Source organism: Rhinatrema bivittatum, chromosome 6, assembly GCF_901001135.1.
Source record: "Rhinatrema bivittatum chromosome 6, aRhiBiv1.1, whole genome shotgun sequence".
Classification (NCBI taxonomy): Eukaryota; Metazoa; Chordata; class Amphibia; order Gymnophiona; family Rhinatrematidae; genus Rhinatrema; species Rhinatrema bivittatum.
The window spans coordinates 160,993,777-161,013,453 of NC_042620.1; the positions used below are offsets into that span (position 1 = coordinate 160,993,777).

Here is a 19,677-nt window from a genome sequence, read left to right on the forward strand (position 1 = left end):
GACAGGATGCTAGGGCTACGCCATGCACCTTACCCCGAAAACAACCAAGGACCGCCACCTGGACTCTTAGGGAATTAAAGGCCAATCCCTTAGCCAGCCCTGCCTGCAAAAATGCCAAAACATCTGCAACCGAAGCCTTGGACGGCTCCACCTCGTGGTCCAGACACCAGGTCTCAAAAACACCCCAAACTCTGAAGTACGCCATGGAGGTAGAAGGTTTGCGAGATTGTAAGAGCGTGGCAATCACTGCATCCGAGTAACCCTTACTCCTTAATCTCCACCTTTCAAAAGCCATGCTGCTAGACAGAAGCGATCTGCCTCTTGTAAATAAACAGGGCCTTGGGGCAGAAGGTTCGGAGACAGATGAAACCTCAGAGGTCCGTCTACTGCTAAATTCACGAAGTCCACAAACCATGGGCGACGCGGCCACTCTGGAGCCACTAGCACTACTTCGCCTGGATGAGCTTCGATGCGACACAGCACCTTGCCGACCAATGGCCAAGGTGGAAACACATACAGCAGAATGTCCATTGGCCAGGGAAGGACCAGGGCATCTACGCCCTCCATTCCTGGCTCTCTGCGTTGACTGAAGAATCGGGGGGCCTTGGCATTGCGAAATGTCGCCATCAGGTCCATGGAAGGCATGGTCCAGTGGTTGCATAGGAGACGGAAGACCTCTTCGGAGAGCTCCCACTCCCCTGGGTCCAGCTGGTGGTGGCTGAGGTAATCGGCTTGCACATTGTCCATTCCAGCTATCTTGTGCAGGTGCTGTTCCGCCCAGCTAATCTATAGCTGGGCCTCCACTGCCACTGGTCGACTCTTGGTTCCGCCTTGACGATTGATGTAAGCCACAGTCGTCGCATTGTCAGAGAGCACTCTTACTGAAGTCCCCTTTACCAAGAGAAAGAGGGCCTGCAGAGCTAATCGAACCACTCTGGTCTCCAACCGATTGATCGACCAAGAGGACTCCAGTATTGGCCACTGGCCTTGCACCGCTGTTCCCCAACAAACCGCTCCCCAACCGGAGAGACTCGCATCTGTGGTCACCACTGTCCAAGAGGGTATCTCCAAGACCACTCCCAGAAGCAGATTGTCTGGGAGGAGCCACCGCACAACACTGGAACGCGCCAAGTCCATAAGGGGTAGAAGGTGAAACTGTTCTGAGAGCGGATTCCAACAGGAGAGTAATGTGGACTGTAGAGGCCTCATATGTGCAAAGGCCCATGGGACTAGGTCGAGAGTGGAAGCCATCAAACCGAAAACCTGTAAATAATGCCAGACTCTGGGATGAGGCATGGATCGCAAGGCTTCCACCTGAGTCTGCACCTTAGTAATTTGCTCCTCGGTAAGGAAAACCTTGACCAAGATGATATCGAACCAAGCACCCAAAAACTCCACGGACTGGGAGGGAATCAGATGACTCTTGTCCGGACTGACCACCCAGTGCAGCAAGCTCAACAGCTGTAGGACCCGCTGTACCGCCTTCCGGCAAAGGTCCTCCAATTTCGCTCGAATCAGCCAATCGTCCAAATAAGGATGTACCAGGATACCCTCTCTCCAGAGAGCCACTGCCACTACCACCATTAGATGCCCGAGGATTGCAAACCGCAGATACTTTTGATGATCTGGGTGGATGGCTATGTGCAGATACGCATCTGTCAGGTCTAGGGACACTAAGAACTCTCCTCTGTGAACAGACGCTATCACAGACCGAAGAGTTTCCATGTGAAATTGAGGCACCCGATTGACTCTCTAAGTCAAGGATGGGACGAAAAGTGCCTTCCTTTTTGGGTACCATGACATAAATGGAGTAGTGACCCCGCCTTAGCTCTCCCGCGGGGGACTGGAACTATGGCGCCCAAGTCCTGCAGTCTTAGGGTGTCGCGCACAGCCAGACGTTTTTATTCGTAAGAGCATGGGGAAACCAGAAATCACTCCCGGAGTCGCCGAGCAAAATCTAAAGTGTAGCCTTGTTCTATTATATTGAGGACCCACTGGTCCAAGGTCAAAGTGGTCCACTCCTCTAGGAAAAGGGATAACCTGCCCCCTATCTTTGGTACGGAGGAGTGAACCGGCATCACTTCATTGGGTGGACTTGAGCCCCCCATTCGCCTGTGGGGCTCTGTCTCTACTAGGATGTCGGCCTCGAAAGGACTGATTCCAGGAATGTTGCTGGCTAGGGTCCTGTCTGGACGAAGATCTGGAGGATCGAAAACGTCGATTCCCCCAGAATCTCGACTGCTGGGGAAAGGATCCCCTCATCCTGGGTTTATCCTCTGGTAACTTATGGACTTTGTTTTCTTCCAGAGACTTAATCATGTCCTCTAGCTCTTGGCTGAATAGCAACTTCCCCTTAAAGGGCAAGGATCCCAGCTGGGCTTCTGAAGAAACATCCGCGGACCAGTTCCTGAGCCATAGGAGCCTGCGAGCAGAGACCGCTGAAACCACAGTCCTGCCTGAAGTATGAAGATCATAAAGCGCATCTTCACTGTAAGCGACCGAGGCCTCCAGCCGACTGGCCTGAACTGCATCCGAAAGGGATGCTATCGATTGCAAGTGCTGCACCCAACGGAGGCTGGTCTTAAGAACATAAGAACATGCCATACTGGGTCAGTCCAAGGGTCCATCAAAAGCCCAGCATCCTGTCTCCAACAGTGGCCACCATGCTTCCTAGTTGCCTTCCAGGCCCTCAGCGGGAACTGGTCAGCAGGCTGACGTGACTGATCGAGCCTCCCAGGCTCTCGGTGACTCCGGGAATCGCCGCCGCGGGAAATCGCATTTTCTGCCATCCCCAAGGTGCCCTCCCCCGGGGAGGCACTGAGCAAATCCTGGCTCGAGAGAGCCGCTTGCGTGCACTGCCACAGGCACTGCAGGCCGTTCCACGGGGCATGATGAATGGCACCAAAAAAGTAATGTAATTGCAGCGGGGAACCGACACGACAATTTGGCAGGCAGTCAGCGGTGGGGGAGAACGGAGAGGAACGGAGAGGTCCGGACAGAAGGGCAAACAAAAATAACCTCACTGCCATCATTCGCGGTCCTTTTTTTTTTTTTTTTTAAACACACAGGACCTATCCCACTCTGAGGGTGAGTGAACTGGGCTTCCCAGTATCACCCTCAGAAAACTGACCAGAGGGCCGGTTGGTTACAGGGTTCTCAACCCTCTGCTCCTCAGCCTCAAATACCAGGGAGGATGGTCCCACCAGAACCTGACAACCCCCTGGGAGGCTTATTAAAGTTTCTTAGTCCTTCTTATGCTAAGTTTTCTTCTTTTTCCTCTTTTTTTTTTTTTTTTAAACTAAGGTCTATATTTTTAAATATTCCTAGCTAATCCCGACTGAAGGGATTGCACCTCTACCATCTGCTGGAGACAGAGAAATACTGACAGGCTCTAGGTGGCACTTCAGGGTATAAGGCAGAGTCCATTCAAACTTCTCTGTCTCCATCTGCTGGAGGTGAGGCAAAACCCAGGAGTCTGGACTGATCCGAGTACGTACAGGGAAATGAGTATTTACCCAAAGAAAAATATCACTTTGATATACCCCCACTCCCAAATTCTTTGCAGGGAGAAGTATGCACACTATCAGCAGCATGCATTAATTTCCTCTCAGAGAAAAGGGTTGGCAATGGAAAGCAGGGAAGTACATGAAGGGAGTTCATTTTGAAATCCTTGCGCCTACTTTCTCCTGAGAGCTTTGTACCTGAAATATATTAGAGTAAAAGAATAAAGGATTCTTACAGTACTGACCGCCATGGGATTTTCAAAAGGATACTGTGCAGGAATTTCCCTTTAAATATGTACTTGCAGGTGTGCAACTACAAAAGTTGAAAGTACCCGTGGCGATCAAGCATCATTGAGAGGCTGAAATTAGCCTCTAAACTAAAGACTATTCTGCAAAATTCTTGAGCTGCTTAAATGGCTAAATATCTGGAAATGGTCAGATCATGGGGTTTTTTTTTCCTCTGACTGTAAAACAACTGTTCTGCTTTGCTCTGTAGAAAGAGATCCTTGCATAAAATAGCTGATCACTTCCAAACATTACAATAGATATTTATTGGTCCAATATTTCTTGCTTTGTCAGACATCAAATTTCCCTTTTTTCTTTTTAAATCTGAAGCACAAACTAAGAAAATTCATTTTTTTAAATTAACTCATCCCTAACATTGCATTTAAATAATAATTTTCCTTATTTCTAGAGTAAGTGAAATCCATGTGCTTCCCAAGTTTACTTTTAAGTTAATCTATAATTAGCCAGTTTTCTAAAATGAACACTCAAAAAGCTCACTTTCATCAACCAATGTAAATAAAACTATATTAACACTAAATCTCATTGGGGAATTTTCCCCACCCCAATTATTTAGAAGTCACCTTATTGCTTCTCTTTACATAGACACATTAAAAAACAGCACACATTTGTAACTGGTAAACCAATATACAGTTTTTCAAAACTGTGCTGTGGATGAATAGCTGCTGAACTGAAGCACTACATGAGATGGCACACATACCAATACACTGCAAACAATGATGTGATCACGCAATATATGTCAACTACTGCATGCAAAACAAGGTATGGTGATCGTGCTTCTACAAAATTACAGCAATATATTCATGTCTGTATGTCAGAGTCGCATGCAGTAATGGAGGACCTGCATTTTATCTTTTTAAAAATACATATGCTTTATTTTTGGTATACCTCAATTTTCCAGGAACAAAAGCTTTGCTATGTTTGTGGCTTTTTTGTCCATTAAAGAAAGTTATTTAAAAAATAATTTAAAAAAAACATCTCTTAAATCAGTAATACAGCCTGCTCAAATCTACATATTGAGGTGTTCCTACAAAATAATTAGCATGGAAACTGTACAAGAGAGATCATGGGCATCTTGTTTATACAGGAAGCTGGACTACTCCAGTTTAAGATCATAAATAAATGATGAACGTATTTGTCAATCATCTTTTTGATAAGTTTTTTTTAAATGCAAGTCACGTTACCTTTCACTTAATCCTGGCCATTTTCTGTCACATAGCTAATTAAAATAAGACTGTAAAACTAAAGCTTTACTAGAGAAAACAATTCAAAGTCAGACACAGCTGATTCAACATTATGTTAATGTTCACTCATTTAAAGGGAGTATGGCATTTGATTTTAAAATTTCTGTGAAATTTTCTTTCTTCCTCTCTAACCTTAGCAATGAAATTTATAATAGATTTTATATTTTTATATCATTAGTGTAGGTCAGAGCGCTGGCAAGGCTAACCGCTTTAAGCCTGAATGCTCTACAGGAAAACAAGTGCAGGAGCACAACTGAGAATCTTATATAAGAACATAAGATGTGCCATGCTGGGTCAGAGCAAAAGGTCCACTGAAAGTAGAATTTCATTTTCTTTAACAGCCATTCTGGGTCACTCCGAAGTAACCAGCAAATCCTCAGGGGAGATCCCATTTGTACTAAAGGTACAAAAAAGGGAAATGTTCTGCAAGGCCTCTAATGTTTGATACAAGGAACCCTGCTCAAACAGTCCCATCAAGCAGATGGGTTCTAATATTTTTCTCCTTATTCTCATAGCACAAGACCACCATGATGCATTGGGGAGTGCAAATACAAAAAGTAAAATAAATCTTAAAAAATCTCTGTTTTTTTAAAGTATCCTCTGCCTTGAGTACAACATTTTAAAATCATATAAAGCAAGAGTTTACAACTTTACCAGGCAAAATATTACCGGCAAGTCATTTGTAACACTTTTTGAGCAGTACCCCTGAATCCCATGGTTCATTTAGTTTGTGACACTTCCCAATATAAGACAAATGAAACTGGATCAGAGTGATGGGGATAGGAAGTAATCGCAGTCAACATGAACCAACTGGATTTCAGTAATGTTAGGAAATGTATAGTTCCACTACCAATATGACTACTCCCAGGGTTTCACGAAAATGTCAGATCAGCTTAGGACTTGTCAATAACATTTTTAAGTGATTAAGAGTAATACTATCATATGCACTTCTAAAATACTATTATACAGAAAGAGGTTCACATTCAAAAAGGTTTGGCTAAATTTAGACCAGCCAGACAAACCTCGGGTTTTAAATACTTAGCTAAAATGTGTCTGTGGGCAGGGAGGGGGGGGAGCAAATAAGTCATTACTCAACTAAAATGAAAAGAAAAACATTAAAAAAAAAAGGTGTTCCAGGAACAGGACTTAAAACTGATATCTTGTGTTTTATTAAGTCAAGTCTTATCATGGTTCAGAGCAGGTCTAAAGTTATCTGGGTGTTTACCTGGATAACTTTAGACCTAACTGGCTACAGTATATTCAAATACAGCCAGTTAAGTCATAAAACAACAAAGTTAATCAGGTGCAAACCCACTCTCAAAATCAATTCAGAAAAATGTCAGTGCTTAGTGCCTGATCCCCCTAACCCCCAAATCACCAATTTTGCCATCATACTAGTCCAAGGCTGTCCCCTCCCACAAGCCCCCAAACCCAGCTAGAAGGAAGCAGAATCTTACAGCTCCCAGTCATATTCAGGTTTGCTCTCACAAGTAATGCTGGTAGTGTACATGAGCACTGTTGCTGTCAGAGTCTTACTTGACAGCAATGTTAGTGGCATATGCTACTAGTGTTACTGTCAGAGCGACACTAGATGCAACAGGAAACAGTAAGTGTCTCTCCCAGCTGGGCTGGGGCCCAGAGCCAGTTGATTAAATTTTGATATCTGGTTGAGGCTGGGTGATTTTTCTGAATTACTTTGGGGGAGGACAGTTTGGGGGATGGCACCTGCTTGACTTTTGTGACTTAACCGGCTATATTTCAACATAGCCAGTTAGTCTAAAGTTATCTGACTAACTTTACCTGTGTCAATGAATATACACAGCTATACAGTTACCCAGCTGACATTAGCTGAATATATTCTGTGAGAGACTGGTCCTGCTGAATATTCAGCTAAAGTTATTCAGGTAACTTTGCTACTCAATATGGACCTTAAAAAGGGTACAACTTATTGTACTCTATTTAGGGCTTGATTTTCTAAGGCTTCCCCGCTCCCCACCCCTGTCCCATTCTATGTTTGTAGCTAGGAAAAAAAAGCTTTCAATGTTCCTTCTATTCTAATATCTTGAAAAACTTATGCATGTAAAAGTACTCTGCATGCTATGTTTGTAAGCTAAAAAATCTAAACACAGAAGTATATTATCTACCTGCAGAATTCAATGTAAGAAAATATAAATAACTTACCTTTATTAAAGAAGTAATCACAATTGCTCCAGCATTCACCATAGGATTGTGAGGCCTATCTGAAAAAAAGAAAAAAAAAAAGTACAAAAACATTAAATGCAGTTATATATGCCCATTTACAACTCACCTTGCATTGTCCTTATCATAAAAAAAAATGTTTGGAGGAGTTTAGAGGTTTAAAAAAAAAAGCAAAATAGCCACACAAAACCAAACCAACTAAAAAAAAACTCAAAAAAGCTCACTTTCATCAACCAATGTAAATAAAACTATATTAACACTAAATCTCATTTTTAAATAGTCTAAAAAAAACTCAAAAAGCTCACTTTTCATTTTTAAATCGTCCCTTTCTAAAAGAATTGACATTAACATAATCTATCCCAAGACCTATGAGGACCTCAAAAGCTAAAGGACAATATAACAATGCACACTACATACCAGACTGGATAACAGGATATCCACCAGCTAACAATCAGAAGCACACTTATTTTGGGTATAATCATTACAAGTATTGACAAACCAGATTCACATAAAGTGGCACTTCTGGTTCTAATATTTTGCTCTGTCAACTGCAGTAAAACTGAATACTGTTTGACAAATTCAACAAATAAACACGGATGAGATGGCCAGCCTGTGGAGGCCCTGATTTGAGTGCTGTCAGGACACTGCTCCCTAGGCTAGTCAGGGCTGGAGATGATATGAAGGCAATGTTAACAATCCCTGGGAGTGAGAGAGCACCCCAGATAATGTTTTTCTTGCTGGACATAGGGCTCACAATTGCAGGGCTCTGGAAGTACATAGCCCATCAATTCAATGACCAGGCTAAGGGAGCTGGAAAGTATTTAAAAAAAAAACCCACAACTGCTAATGAAGAATCTTGATTCCAGATACCAACTCAATGCAGCTGGAAGGCCAAAGATGTAGGAGGAAGCTGCTAGGAATGGGGGAGGGAAGAAAGCAAGGAAAGCATAGATAAGGCATGGCTGTGTTTAACAGAAGGGAGCTGCTTGAATTTCCACATATTTTAGAGACATCATATAAAAATACAATAGCAACATGGAGGACACATCTGTTGAAAAGGCATTCAGAGAAAATACAAAAGCACATTTAGTTTGGTTGTGCTGAAATGGTTAACATTTTGAAATCCTAATACATATACACATGAAGGAAAAATGACAGTTCTCCAAGGACAAGCAGGATGGTAGCCCTCACACACATGGGTGGCATCATCAGATAAGAGCCCAGCACGGAAAACTTTAGTTTCTAGAAAACTGACAGGCACACTGAGCATGCCCAGCAAGCTGCTAACCATGCGTCCACGCAGTATCCCTCTTTTGTCTCTCCTTTTCCCCGGAGCTATTGCCTCGTGGTTTTGGGGCTTGCACTTCTGGCATTTTTGCTATTTTGAAATGCTTTTCTCCTTCCACACGTTGGTAGGATCCCTCGCACTCCCAGGTGTTTCGTGGTTGATTGCTGACGTGGGAGGCCTGGGGGCCTCCCACGACATCCACATCTGTGATCTTTGTGCCCAGATGACCCCCAAGGGTCATCGGTCCCATCTTAACAAAATGGAAAAACGTTTTGGGTCCAACCGGTTGGATCCGTCCTCGGCAACAGAGACCTCCATCCCAATTGGAAAAGAGACCCTGGCTCCAACTCAGTCAGGTTTGCCTCCTCTTAGCCTGCCTGGCCCTGAACTATGCGCAGGGTACTGTCCGCGCTCTCTGTCATCCCGTTTTCGGTCAGGTTCCTCGACGTCGTCATTGGTATGAGGCAAAGACTGCAGTAATCGAGAAAGGTTAAAGAAACAATCATTCTCTTCATCGAAGCCAGACCGTGAGAAGGCGTCGACCTCTGTGCCTCCTACGAAGCGGTCAAGGGCGGAGGCGGCCATTCCCTCCAACCCTGCCAATGCCTCCAGGTGGCCTCAGACACCAGTGGAGGGCTCGCTACTCCTCAATCCAGGGGACGTCCCGATTCTGCTGGCTCCTCCTCAGACCATTCTATCCTCGACAGCCTTTGAGGAGAAGTTAGAGAAGCACGTGCAGTTGGTTGGCTGGGCCCTGCAGGCCGCTCAAGCCTCCAGTCCCCTGGGTACCATCTCCACCGCAAAAGCCTGCTCTACCGGTGATTGTGCCTTTGCTAGAGTGGCTCGACATGCTGCTCGGTATCTTGCCAACACAGCTAGCTCCGGCACCCAGGGCCCCTTCGCGGCCAATGGGCACACTGTTGCCACCGGCCCCCATACCTGCGAGTGATTCCTCCGAAGAGAAAGGGCCAGACTCGGTGGCCCGGAGACACACAGTCCCACCTCACCTGCCAGCTCTCTCAGGGCCCTAGGGGTCAATTCCACCATTGCCTTCAATGCCCCCGATCCAGCCATCATCGGACCTTTCGCCACTCTTGTGGTCTCGAGGCCCATCGATGCCTCTCTCTGTGGCATCCTCAGAGGGTCACAGTGAGGGGAAAGCTCCCTGGGAGTGCGATAAGCACGAGGTTCACTTGGCTTATGTTTTCTTCGAGACAGCCATGAGGATTGCTGCAGTAGGCACTGTAGCCCGGACAGCTTGGCTACGGGCCTCTGACTTGCACCACGAGGTCCAAGACCATCTGGCCAACTTGCCATGCTCGGGGGAGAACCTGTTTGGTGACAGGATTAAAGGAGGCTGCAGCTTAGCTGAAGGACTACCAGGAGACCCTTCAGCAGTTGTCGACTAGTTCTTCCGACACCCAACCTACCAGAAAGCCCCCACGGCAATATCCTAAACAGCCTATCGGCCTCATAAATATTACCCACCTGTACAGAGGTCCAGGGTTCAAAGGCCTGTCCCCAAGACAAGACAGTGTCAACCTAGGCCACTTCGAGCACCTACAGTTCCGCCGCAGAACCCCACCACGGAGATTTGACTGGCGGCCAGGGAGCATGAGCCAGCCTTCTCCAAGGGTCCTCACCCCCCCTTGCCCTGGTCGGGGTAGACTCCAGCTATTCGCAGATCAGTGGATCTCGATCACATCGGATCTCTGGTCCTATCCATCATTCCTCAGGGTTAAAGGCTGCATTTCCAGCAACTTCCACCCCGCTCCCCTCCGTGTCCCCGGAGGAGAGTGGCAGGGGACTTAAGATACTTCGAGTGGAGTTCTCCACCCTCGTTCTTGCTCAGGCGGTCAAATCCGTTCCACCCAGCCGATTCTACTCCAAGTATTTTCTAATCCCCATGAAGACGGGTGGTTTCCGTCCCATTCTGGACCTGAGAGCGTTAAACCATTTCTTGGTAAAGGAAAAGTTCAAGATGGTCTCGCTGGACACCCTGATTCCCCTTCTCAAGGTGGGAGACTGGCTTTGTTCCCTGGATCTCAAAGATGCATACGCCCATATCCCCATCTTTCAAGCAGATCAGAGGTACTTGAGATTCCTGGTCGATGGGAATCACTATTAGTATCAAGTTCTACCCTTTGGCCTGGCATCTGTGCCCCGGTTCTTCACCAAATGTCTGGCAGTTGTCGGTGCCCATCTTCGAAGGCGGGGAATTCATGTTTTCCCCTACCTCAATGAATGGCTCATCAAGGACAACTCCCAAGGGGCTCAGACTGCCATGCGCCTCACAATAGACACCTTGGAGACTCTAGGTTTCTTGATCAACTATCCAAAATCCCATGTCCAACCATCTTGACAACTGGACTTCACTGTCCAGTTGCCAAGATGTCTGAACACTGTCCAAGCAAAGGCTTCCTTGACTCAGGAAAGGGCAGAGACCCTCGCGGTTCTTGCCTGACATCTCCAGTTGCCCCCATGTCTCCGCTCACCAGTTCCTCTGACTGCTGGGCCATATGGCGACAACAGTGCATGTTACCCCATTTGCTCGGCTACACATGCGCGGGGCACAATGGACATCGCGCTCTCAATGGTATCAGGCTGTGCAGGACCTGCGTGCTCAAATTCTAGTCATGAAATGGTTGCAATAGTCTCTCCAGTGGTGGACAATCCCCTCAAACCTGGATCAGGGTTGCCCCTTTTGGAGTGCTTAGCCCCAAGCCACACTCACTACCGATGCTTCTCAGATGGGTAGGGAAAACATGTTCTGGGCTTCTGCACCCAAGGGTTCTGGTCAGTACAGGAATTGCAGCTCCAGATCAATCTCTGTTGGAGTTGCAAGCCATCCACTACACCCTGCGGGTTTGCTGAGAGCCGCTTGTGAACAAGGTGGTTCTTGTTCAGACCGACAATCAGGTGGCCATGTAGGGGGTAGGACAGGGTCATTCTCCCTCTGTCAGGAAGGGGCCCATGTTTGGTCGTTGGCCATCAAAAACAGCATCATCTCCGGGCAGTGTATCTTCCAGGGGCAGACAACATTCTGGCCGATGCCTTGAGCTGGACGTTCCGACCCCATGAATGGTCCCCTCAGTCAGGAGGTAGCAAACCGTATCTTTCACTCCTGGGGGACCCCAGACATAGACCTCTTTGCCTCCTTGGAAAACAGAAAAGTGCACCGCTTCTGCTCCCATGGCAAGAGCAGGGATCGATAGCTGTTGCCTTCTCAATCCACTGGGGCAACAGGGTTGCTATACGCTTACCTTCCCCTTCCTCTCATATCCAAGACATAGAAGCTACAGCAGGATCATAGCTCCATGATTTTGATCACCCCTTCAAGTCCTGTCAGGTCTGGTTCCCAACTCTCCGGGACCTGGCCTTGTGCCCCCGATCCAATTGGGGATGGCTACGGACCTAATCAACCAGGACCAGGGCAAGCTCCCCCACTCCAATCTGCAAGCCTTGGCCCTCATGGCTTGAATGCTGACTGGGTGACAGAGGCCCTCGGCCTGTCAGAAGGGATGTCTTGTGTCATTCTGGAATCCAGAAAGCCTCCCACTAGAAAATCCTATAATCTGAAGTGGAAGAGGTTCTCATCTTGGTGCGAGGGTTGAGGTCTGCATCCCTTCACTTGCTCCCCCCCTCCTGCACTCTTGACTACCTGTTATCCATCTCAGAGTCTGGCCTGCAGACCACGTCAGTGAGAGTTCACCTCAGTGCCATCGGGGAATGCCACCAGCGAGGGGGGGGGTGTTGGATGGTTCTGCAATTTCTTCCCATCCACTCGTGGGACAATTTATGAGGGGCTTACTACAACTAAAGCCCCCCAAATCACCCCCAGCGGTTTCCTGGGATCTCAACGTAGTCCTCTCGCAATGCATTAAACCTCTGTTTGAACCATTGAGTTCTTGTGATCTAAAGTACCTCTCCTGGTAGGTGATCATCTTGATCGCGGTTACATCAGCTCGCAGGGTTGGTGAACTGCAAACTCTAGAATCGTACCCACCTTATATGAAGTTTTGTCATGACAAGGTGGTCCTATGGACACACCCAAAGTTCCACCTCAACCAGTCCATTGTATTGCCTTCTTCCCCCCCCCCCCCCCCCCCCGACGCCTCACGCTCACCAAGGTGAACGTGCTCTTCACACTTTAGATTGCAAGAGGACGCTTGCCTTTTACTTGGAATGGACAGCACCCCACAGAGTCCCCACTCAACTTTTCGTCTCCTTCAACAAACAAATTAGGAGTCTCGGTCTCCAAGCAGACTCTATCCCATCGACTAATGGATTGCATTGCCTTCTGTTACACACAGGCGATTTCACAGCTTGGTGACCACGTCAAAGTTCACTCCTTCCGGGCCATGTCTGTCTCAGTGGCTCACTTGCATGCAGTTCCCATTTACGAGATTTGCAGAGCGGTGACCTGGAGTTCCCTCCACACGTTCCCCTCACATTATTGCATGTACAAGGATGGCTGGCAGGACAGTCATTTTGGACAGCTCGGCCTCTGTAATCTCTTCCAGTCATACAAACCCAACTCTTCCTCCATGAACCCTATCCTTGAGGGGGGTAGGCCTGCTCCTGTTTGGCAGCTACAGTTGTGCATGTTGGCACTCATTCTTTGCTGCACACGTTTGGAGCGGCCTGGAGCTACTTAATCACTCATGTGTGAGGACTACCATCCTGCTTGTCCTTGGAGAAAGCAGAGTTGCTTACCTGTAACAGGTGTTCTCCAAGGACAGCAGGATGATAGTCCTCAAGAAACCCACCCACCACTCCGCAGAGTTGGTTCTCTCTCGGTTTGTTAGTTTATTTTTTCGCGAACTCTATGTTATAAGATTGAGGAGGGACCCCACGTGGACGCATGGTTAGCGGTATGCTCAGTGTGCCTGTCAAAGTTTCTAGAAACTTTGACAAAAGTTTTCCGTGCCAGGCTCCATCCGATGATGTCACCCATATGTGAGGACTAACATCTTGCTGTCCTTGGAGAACACCTGTTACAGGTAAGCAAGTCTGCTTTACATGGCTGTTTCTTTCTTTCAAATGCAACAGCAATAATTATATAATAAAGAGACCATAAAACATTACATATATTTACTAGGGATATGCATTCATTGGTCATTCATTTCACGGCATGCATATACCCGATATGTGAATATGGTTTCAATTATACAAGCATGGACACTTATGCACATACTAGAGATACAAGCGGACTGAGAAACGAACGATCAGTGAATGCACATCCTTAATATTTACTTAACTACAACACATGAAAATTACATGGAAAAAAAGACTGTTCTGCATGGAAATGTTATAAATGGGATGCAGGCCGCTAAAATAAAAGCATTAATCTTCTCTTTATTTTCACAAGGGTATTAAATGGTCATTGATTTTTTTCCTTGTAGATGTATATGCCAAGACATTTTGAATTTTAACACTTAGCATTCTTTTCATACATGTGTACCACTGCAGCTTGTGATTACATTAATTATCTATCCAATTCACTAGTATAGTACAGACTTTTGGGGAAATTCATTGGCTCTTACACTTGAAATTGTGTGGCTCAGTCAACTAGAAACGCTATCTGCTTCCAAAATAAAATTCTCACTTAAAATATCCGAACATTAGAATAAGCATATTGCCAAGGACATGGTAACATTTGCCCCTTACAATAAACCTGTGCTATTCAGCCATTTTCTAGAACAAAATAAGGTCTTCAAAAACAGGTGTTTTGGTTCACTGGAACAGCAGAAGGAAAGCAAATTTGCTTACTGTAAATTATGTTCTCTGTAGACAGCAATCTGAATTAGCTGATGGGTGATGCATTCTGATGGTGCTGAACAGACCCTTCTCTCTAAGCTCATAGAGCTTTTGTTCTACTTAGCATGTGCAGGAATTCCTGTGCAGGAGTTGCCTTGTGACCTTCCTCAGTCTATTTTAGAGCTTTCCAGGGAGGCAGGTGTATATTTAGCATGGCTAATTCATGCTGCTGTCTGAGACACTGTTTACAGTATAAGTATGGCTGAATTAGCCATGACACATGTGGAATCCCAAGCTGAGGGGTGCAGTGGAATGTTTACTAATAAACAACCTGGACCCCACAGGATGAACAGGCTATGCAAAACTGCTTGTCCAAATTTACTATCACTCTTTGAAAGTTTGTCCAGATAGTAATGGGACATAAAGATGTGCACTCAATCAAGTAGCAGCTTTGCAGACATCTTCAAAAGGTACAGATGAGCCACTGATGCAGCCATGGCTCTAACTTGACGAGTCTTGATTTGAGTCTGTAATCTGTAGGCCTGCTATTGCATAACAATGCACAATAGTCTGCTGCTAGCCAACAGGACAATGTTAGTTTGAAACTGCTATGCCCAGTCAGTTAGAATCGTAAGAGATGAATAGTTGTGAGGCCTAATGCTGTGGCAGAGTTCTTTTCCTGTAGTAAGCCAAGACTTTTACAATCTAAGGAATGAAGGGCCTGTTTACCTTTGCGTGCATTTGGCCTTGGAAAGAATGTAGGTACCATGATTAATATGGAAAGCTGAGACCATCTTTGGTAGAAACTTTGGGTAAGCGCAGATCACCACTCTATTGTAGAAGAATTGCTTATAAAGGAGAGTAATTAACTGGAGGCCTGGAGCTTGCAGACATCTGGCTGACATGATTGCAGCAAAGAATATTTTCCATGTGAGAAATCTGAGAGAAAGTAGCTCCAATGGTTCAACGGGTGGTTTCATAATTTGGGCCAGAATCACATCAGGTTCCATGGAACAGATGGTTTAGTATGCCATCAGTTTTTCATGAACTTGGGATATTGCAGATGAGTGGAGATTGGCCTATTTTCAATTTAAATATGGTAGAATGCTATGGCATTGAGATGTACTCTCAGTGACGAGACTTCAGGAAGAGAGCAAGCACTTAAGCAGATCCTTTGGTTTGCATGCGAACCGATCCAAGGTACTCAGACACCATGACTCCATTTAAATCTATAAGCTCTCCTAGTTAATGGCTTCCTAGTGGACACTTATGTCTTCAACCTCTTTGGGTAAGGAAAATTTGACAATGAGCAAGTGCTCACTATCCAGGCTATTAAGTTGAGGAAGGGAAGATTCAGATGATACAGATGTCCCTCCTCTTGAGTTAATAAGAATGGATCTGTCCCAAAATGGATCAGCGGCTGCTGGAGAGTTGCATAAGGTAAGCAAACCACACTTGCCTGAGGCACTCTGGTGCAATAAGAATCAGGCAGGCTTGGGGTTTGAGCATTTTTTGCACTGTCCTGGCTATTAGTGGACTCTGTGGGAAACATATACATGATATCTGCAGTCCAAATGAGCAGAAAAACATCTTGAGTGCAACAGAGCTTGATGGGAAGAATTGAGTAAAATGTTTCCACCTTTCTTTTTCTTCCTACACAAAGAGGTCGATTGATGGATGCACCCACCAACTGAACAGTCATTTGTTCAGTGCATGATACATTCAGAAGGTCAAAATTCTCTGTCAAGACAGACTGCTAGTGTGTTGGTGGAATGTAGGTTGCTTGCAGGACAGCTTGATGTTTGCATGCCCCTTCCCATATCTATATCATCACCTCTTCGCAGAGAGTCTGTAACCCTGTGCCACCTTGTTTTTTCATGGAGAACATGGTAACAGTTGTCTGTTTGAATACGAATGCTCTTCCCCTCGAGCAGATATATGAAAGTTGTTAAAGCATATCTGATCACTCGCAGTTGAAGGTGGTTGATCTGAAATTGTCTTTCTGCTAATGACTAAGTACCCATCTGGTCAGAGGTTATTGGGACTCCTTCCTGTGGAAGTAAATCTCATATTCAGGAGAGGACTGAAGAATACCCTCCCTGTCCTTAAGCTGCTAGAGAGGTAAAGAAATTCTCCACTAATTCCACCACTTGATCCAAGGGCTGATGTACCCTCTGGCCAGGCACTAGACATGGATCATCATCTTCAGATACCAGGATGGAATCTCCTTGCACATCCTCTGGACTTTGCAAAATTTGCACAGGAGCCAGTTAGATATCAAGGACACAGAGTATATGGGAGCTAGCATATCTAGGAGTAGGCCTTGTTCCAGTAACTTTGATGTTAACATTGCTCTAGAAATTGGTGGGGGGTAAGTGGTTCATCTCTTTCTGCCCTTAAAAAATTTCTCATGTGTATGGAAGTAACTAATAACCTAGTGGATAGCTGCAGACACACCTCAACCTGGTGCACTGACAATGAAGCAGCTTGATCAGATACTCCAGGAATTGAGGGAGGGAGTATTAATGGCACTGAGGATCAATGCACTGATGGTGCCAAGGATATTATGCATCAATAGGCTGATGCGTTGACACAGTGCAGCATGCATAGATGGCACCATGGCTCAATGCACCGGAGAATGGCGCATCAACTGCATCAATGGCACAGACTCTATGCTTTTTTGGTGCTGGCTGTGCTGCTGGTTTGGAAGAGTGGCGCTTCTCCTTTATCATAGCACCTGCTTGTAACTTTTTCTGTTTGCTTGACCCAGAGGACTCTGTGCCACCGAAGGTGGAGACTTCCTCAAGGTGCTCATCTCAGCATCTTAGGTTCAAGATGAAGCTCTGCTGCGGGAGGAGGACAGACTGTGGCTCGTCAGAGACTTACACGGTTCCTCCTTTTTCCAATCTCTGAGCTTGTGGGAACATGGAGACATCTGGCCACAGTGCTAGCAATTTGCCTGCTCGTGATTTAATCTGAGGTAGGGGAAACAGATGTCATGTCCATCCACAATGGACATTTTCCTACCATATACAGTGTCTGAAGCCACAACTGAGCTTTCTGGAACTGGACATCTTGAAGAAAAGTTTGGATTTTTTTTTTTTTTTTTTTTTTAAATAGAACTGAAAAATGCCATTAGGGGGCTGCCAAGGCAGAGAGGCAACTTAATTGAAAAAAAAAGTAAGAAAAAGTGTACCGATAAAGAGAAAACAAGAAGGTACATACCTGATAATGCTAAGATGAAAAAAACAAAAACAAAAAAAAAAAGCCCAAGGGACTCATGAGACTAAGCCCACATGAGAATTCTTGCACATGCTCAGGAGAGCAAAAGCTCTATGCGCTTAGAGATGGGTCCGTTTGGCACCGGATGATGTTACCCACATGTCATAACCAATTCCACCCTACTTGACTTAAAAAATAAAAATAAAAACCTATATTCACTATACCAGCAGAAAAATCACAGGAGAGTAGAGATACATATCTGTAACAGGTATTCTCAGAAGACAGCAGGATGTCAGTCCTCACACATGGGTGACTTCATCTGATGGAGCCCGGCACGGAAAACATGTCAAAAGTTCTAGAACTTTGATTGAGTTTCTCTGAGCATCTTCAGCACACCATTATACCATGATGCCATGCGGGGTCCCTTCAGTCTCATAGATTTCAGAATAACCCATAAAGTGGAAACCCGATTCCACAGTGAGGTGGGCAGGTTTCATGAGGACTGCCATCCCGCTGTCCTCTGAGAACATCTGTAACAGGTATGCAACTCTACTTTCTCTGAAGATGAGCAGTCCTCACACGAGTGAATCCCTAGCTACAGGTTGCCCTCCCAACATAGGAGACCTACAAAACAAACTAAGTGCTCCAATAGGCAAAACAACAACTATTTCTGTTGGAAACAAGAGAGGGTAGCCTAAAAAATAATGGGCCCCTCAAACAAGTTCCAAAGGACAGACTGGCCAAATCTGTTGTCGCATCAGCCATCCCTATCCAGACAATAATGCAATGTGAATGTGCAGAAAGAATTCCACGTCACAGCTCTGCAGATCTCTTTCAAAGGAACTGCTCACAAGTGGGCCACCGACGCTGCCATGGTTCTAACAGAGTGAGCCTTGACATGACCCCTAAGATGCAATCCTGCCTGGGCGTAACAAAAGGAGATGCTCTCCAATTGACTAGCAGACTGTATCTGCTTGGCAATGGCAATACTCAGCCTGTTCTGAATGAAAGAAAAAAAAACTGGTTGGACTATCTATGGGCTTCTGGCCACTCCAGCTAGAATGCTAAGGCTCTTTTAGAGTCCTGACCGTGCAGGGCTTGTTCGCTTGGAGCGATTGGGGCCGGGGAAAGAACGTTGGCAAGATGAACTGGTTAAGATGGAAGGCTGACACCAACGTAGGCAGAACCTTAAGAGTGTATACACAAGACCACCCTGTAATGAAAAAATTTAGTTTAAGATGCATAAGTCAACTAAGACCTGGAGCTCACTGACCGCCACCAAAAATATGACTTCCAGGTCAGGTACACAGCACCATACTGAGGTCCCTGGAAACAGAAGGAGGCCTTAGGGAAGGCTTCAATTGAAGCAGACCTTGCATGGGCTGTAGAATTATAGGCTGAATAGAGATGGGCTTATCTTTTACTCTGTGATGATATGCGCCAACTGCACTCTTACAGAGTTGGTTTAAGATAAACTTCTGAAAAGTATAAAAGGTAGTCAAGTGGTTTGTGTGTCAGGCAGGGGAAAGGATCTAAGTCCTTTTGCTCACACCACATGGAGAACCTCCTCCACTTCAATACATACAACTTTCTGGTAGAAGGCTTTCTAGAAGCCATCACGTGACACATCCTCTGAAAGATCAAGATTTGGAGAGTTACCCCATCAATATCCAGGCTGAGTGAGTGAGTGACAGCGCCTGAATGTTGGGTTGATGCCCCGATCCTGTGAGATGACATCTGGGGAAGTCCCCAGTCTGATAGGTTTCTGGAAGGTCATCTCCTGTAGAAGCGGATCTGTTTTGGCCAATGAGGGGCTGAGAATCATAGTACCCCTTTCCTCGCAAAGCTTCAACAAAGTTTGCTACCAGTGAAGCTGGAGGATGCACATACAGAAGGCATCTGAGGCTGGCCTGCCATGAGTCCTATTCAAGGACTAGAATTGAGGAACCTTCTTTTTCCAAGGCGCAGCAAATAGATCCCTGTCTGGGCTCCCCAGAGGTGGAAGATCCAATTCACCACACCCTGATGTAGAGAGCACTCGTAGGGCTTGAAGGTGCGACTCAACCTGTCAGCTAATACATTCTCCATGCCAGCCAGATACAAGGCCCTGAGCACCATCCTGTGGTAATGAACCCACAATCAGATCTGAACTGCTTCC

At 45.8% G+C, this 19,677-nt stretch overlaps 1 protein-coding gene across 4 annotated transcripts in view; it reads right to left on the reverse strand.

Annotated features, from left to right (window-relative positions):
- Positions 1 to 19,677, reverse strand: part of GLS (glutaminase) — a 251,083-nt gene that overhangs the window by 152,746 nt on the left and 78,660 nt on the right. For all 4 annotated transcript variants that reach the window (XM_029606093.1, XM_029606092.1, XM_029606095.1 and 1 more), the window contains exon 7: positions 7,232 to 7,290. In XM_029606093.1, coding sequence (XP_029461953.1) covers positions 7,232 to 7,290 — 59 coding nt within the window. The remainder of the gene's footprint in view (positions 1 to 7,231; positions 7,291 to 19,677) is intronic.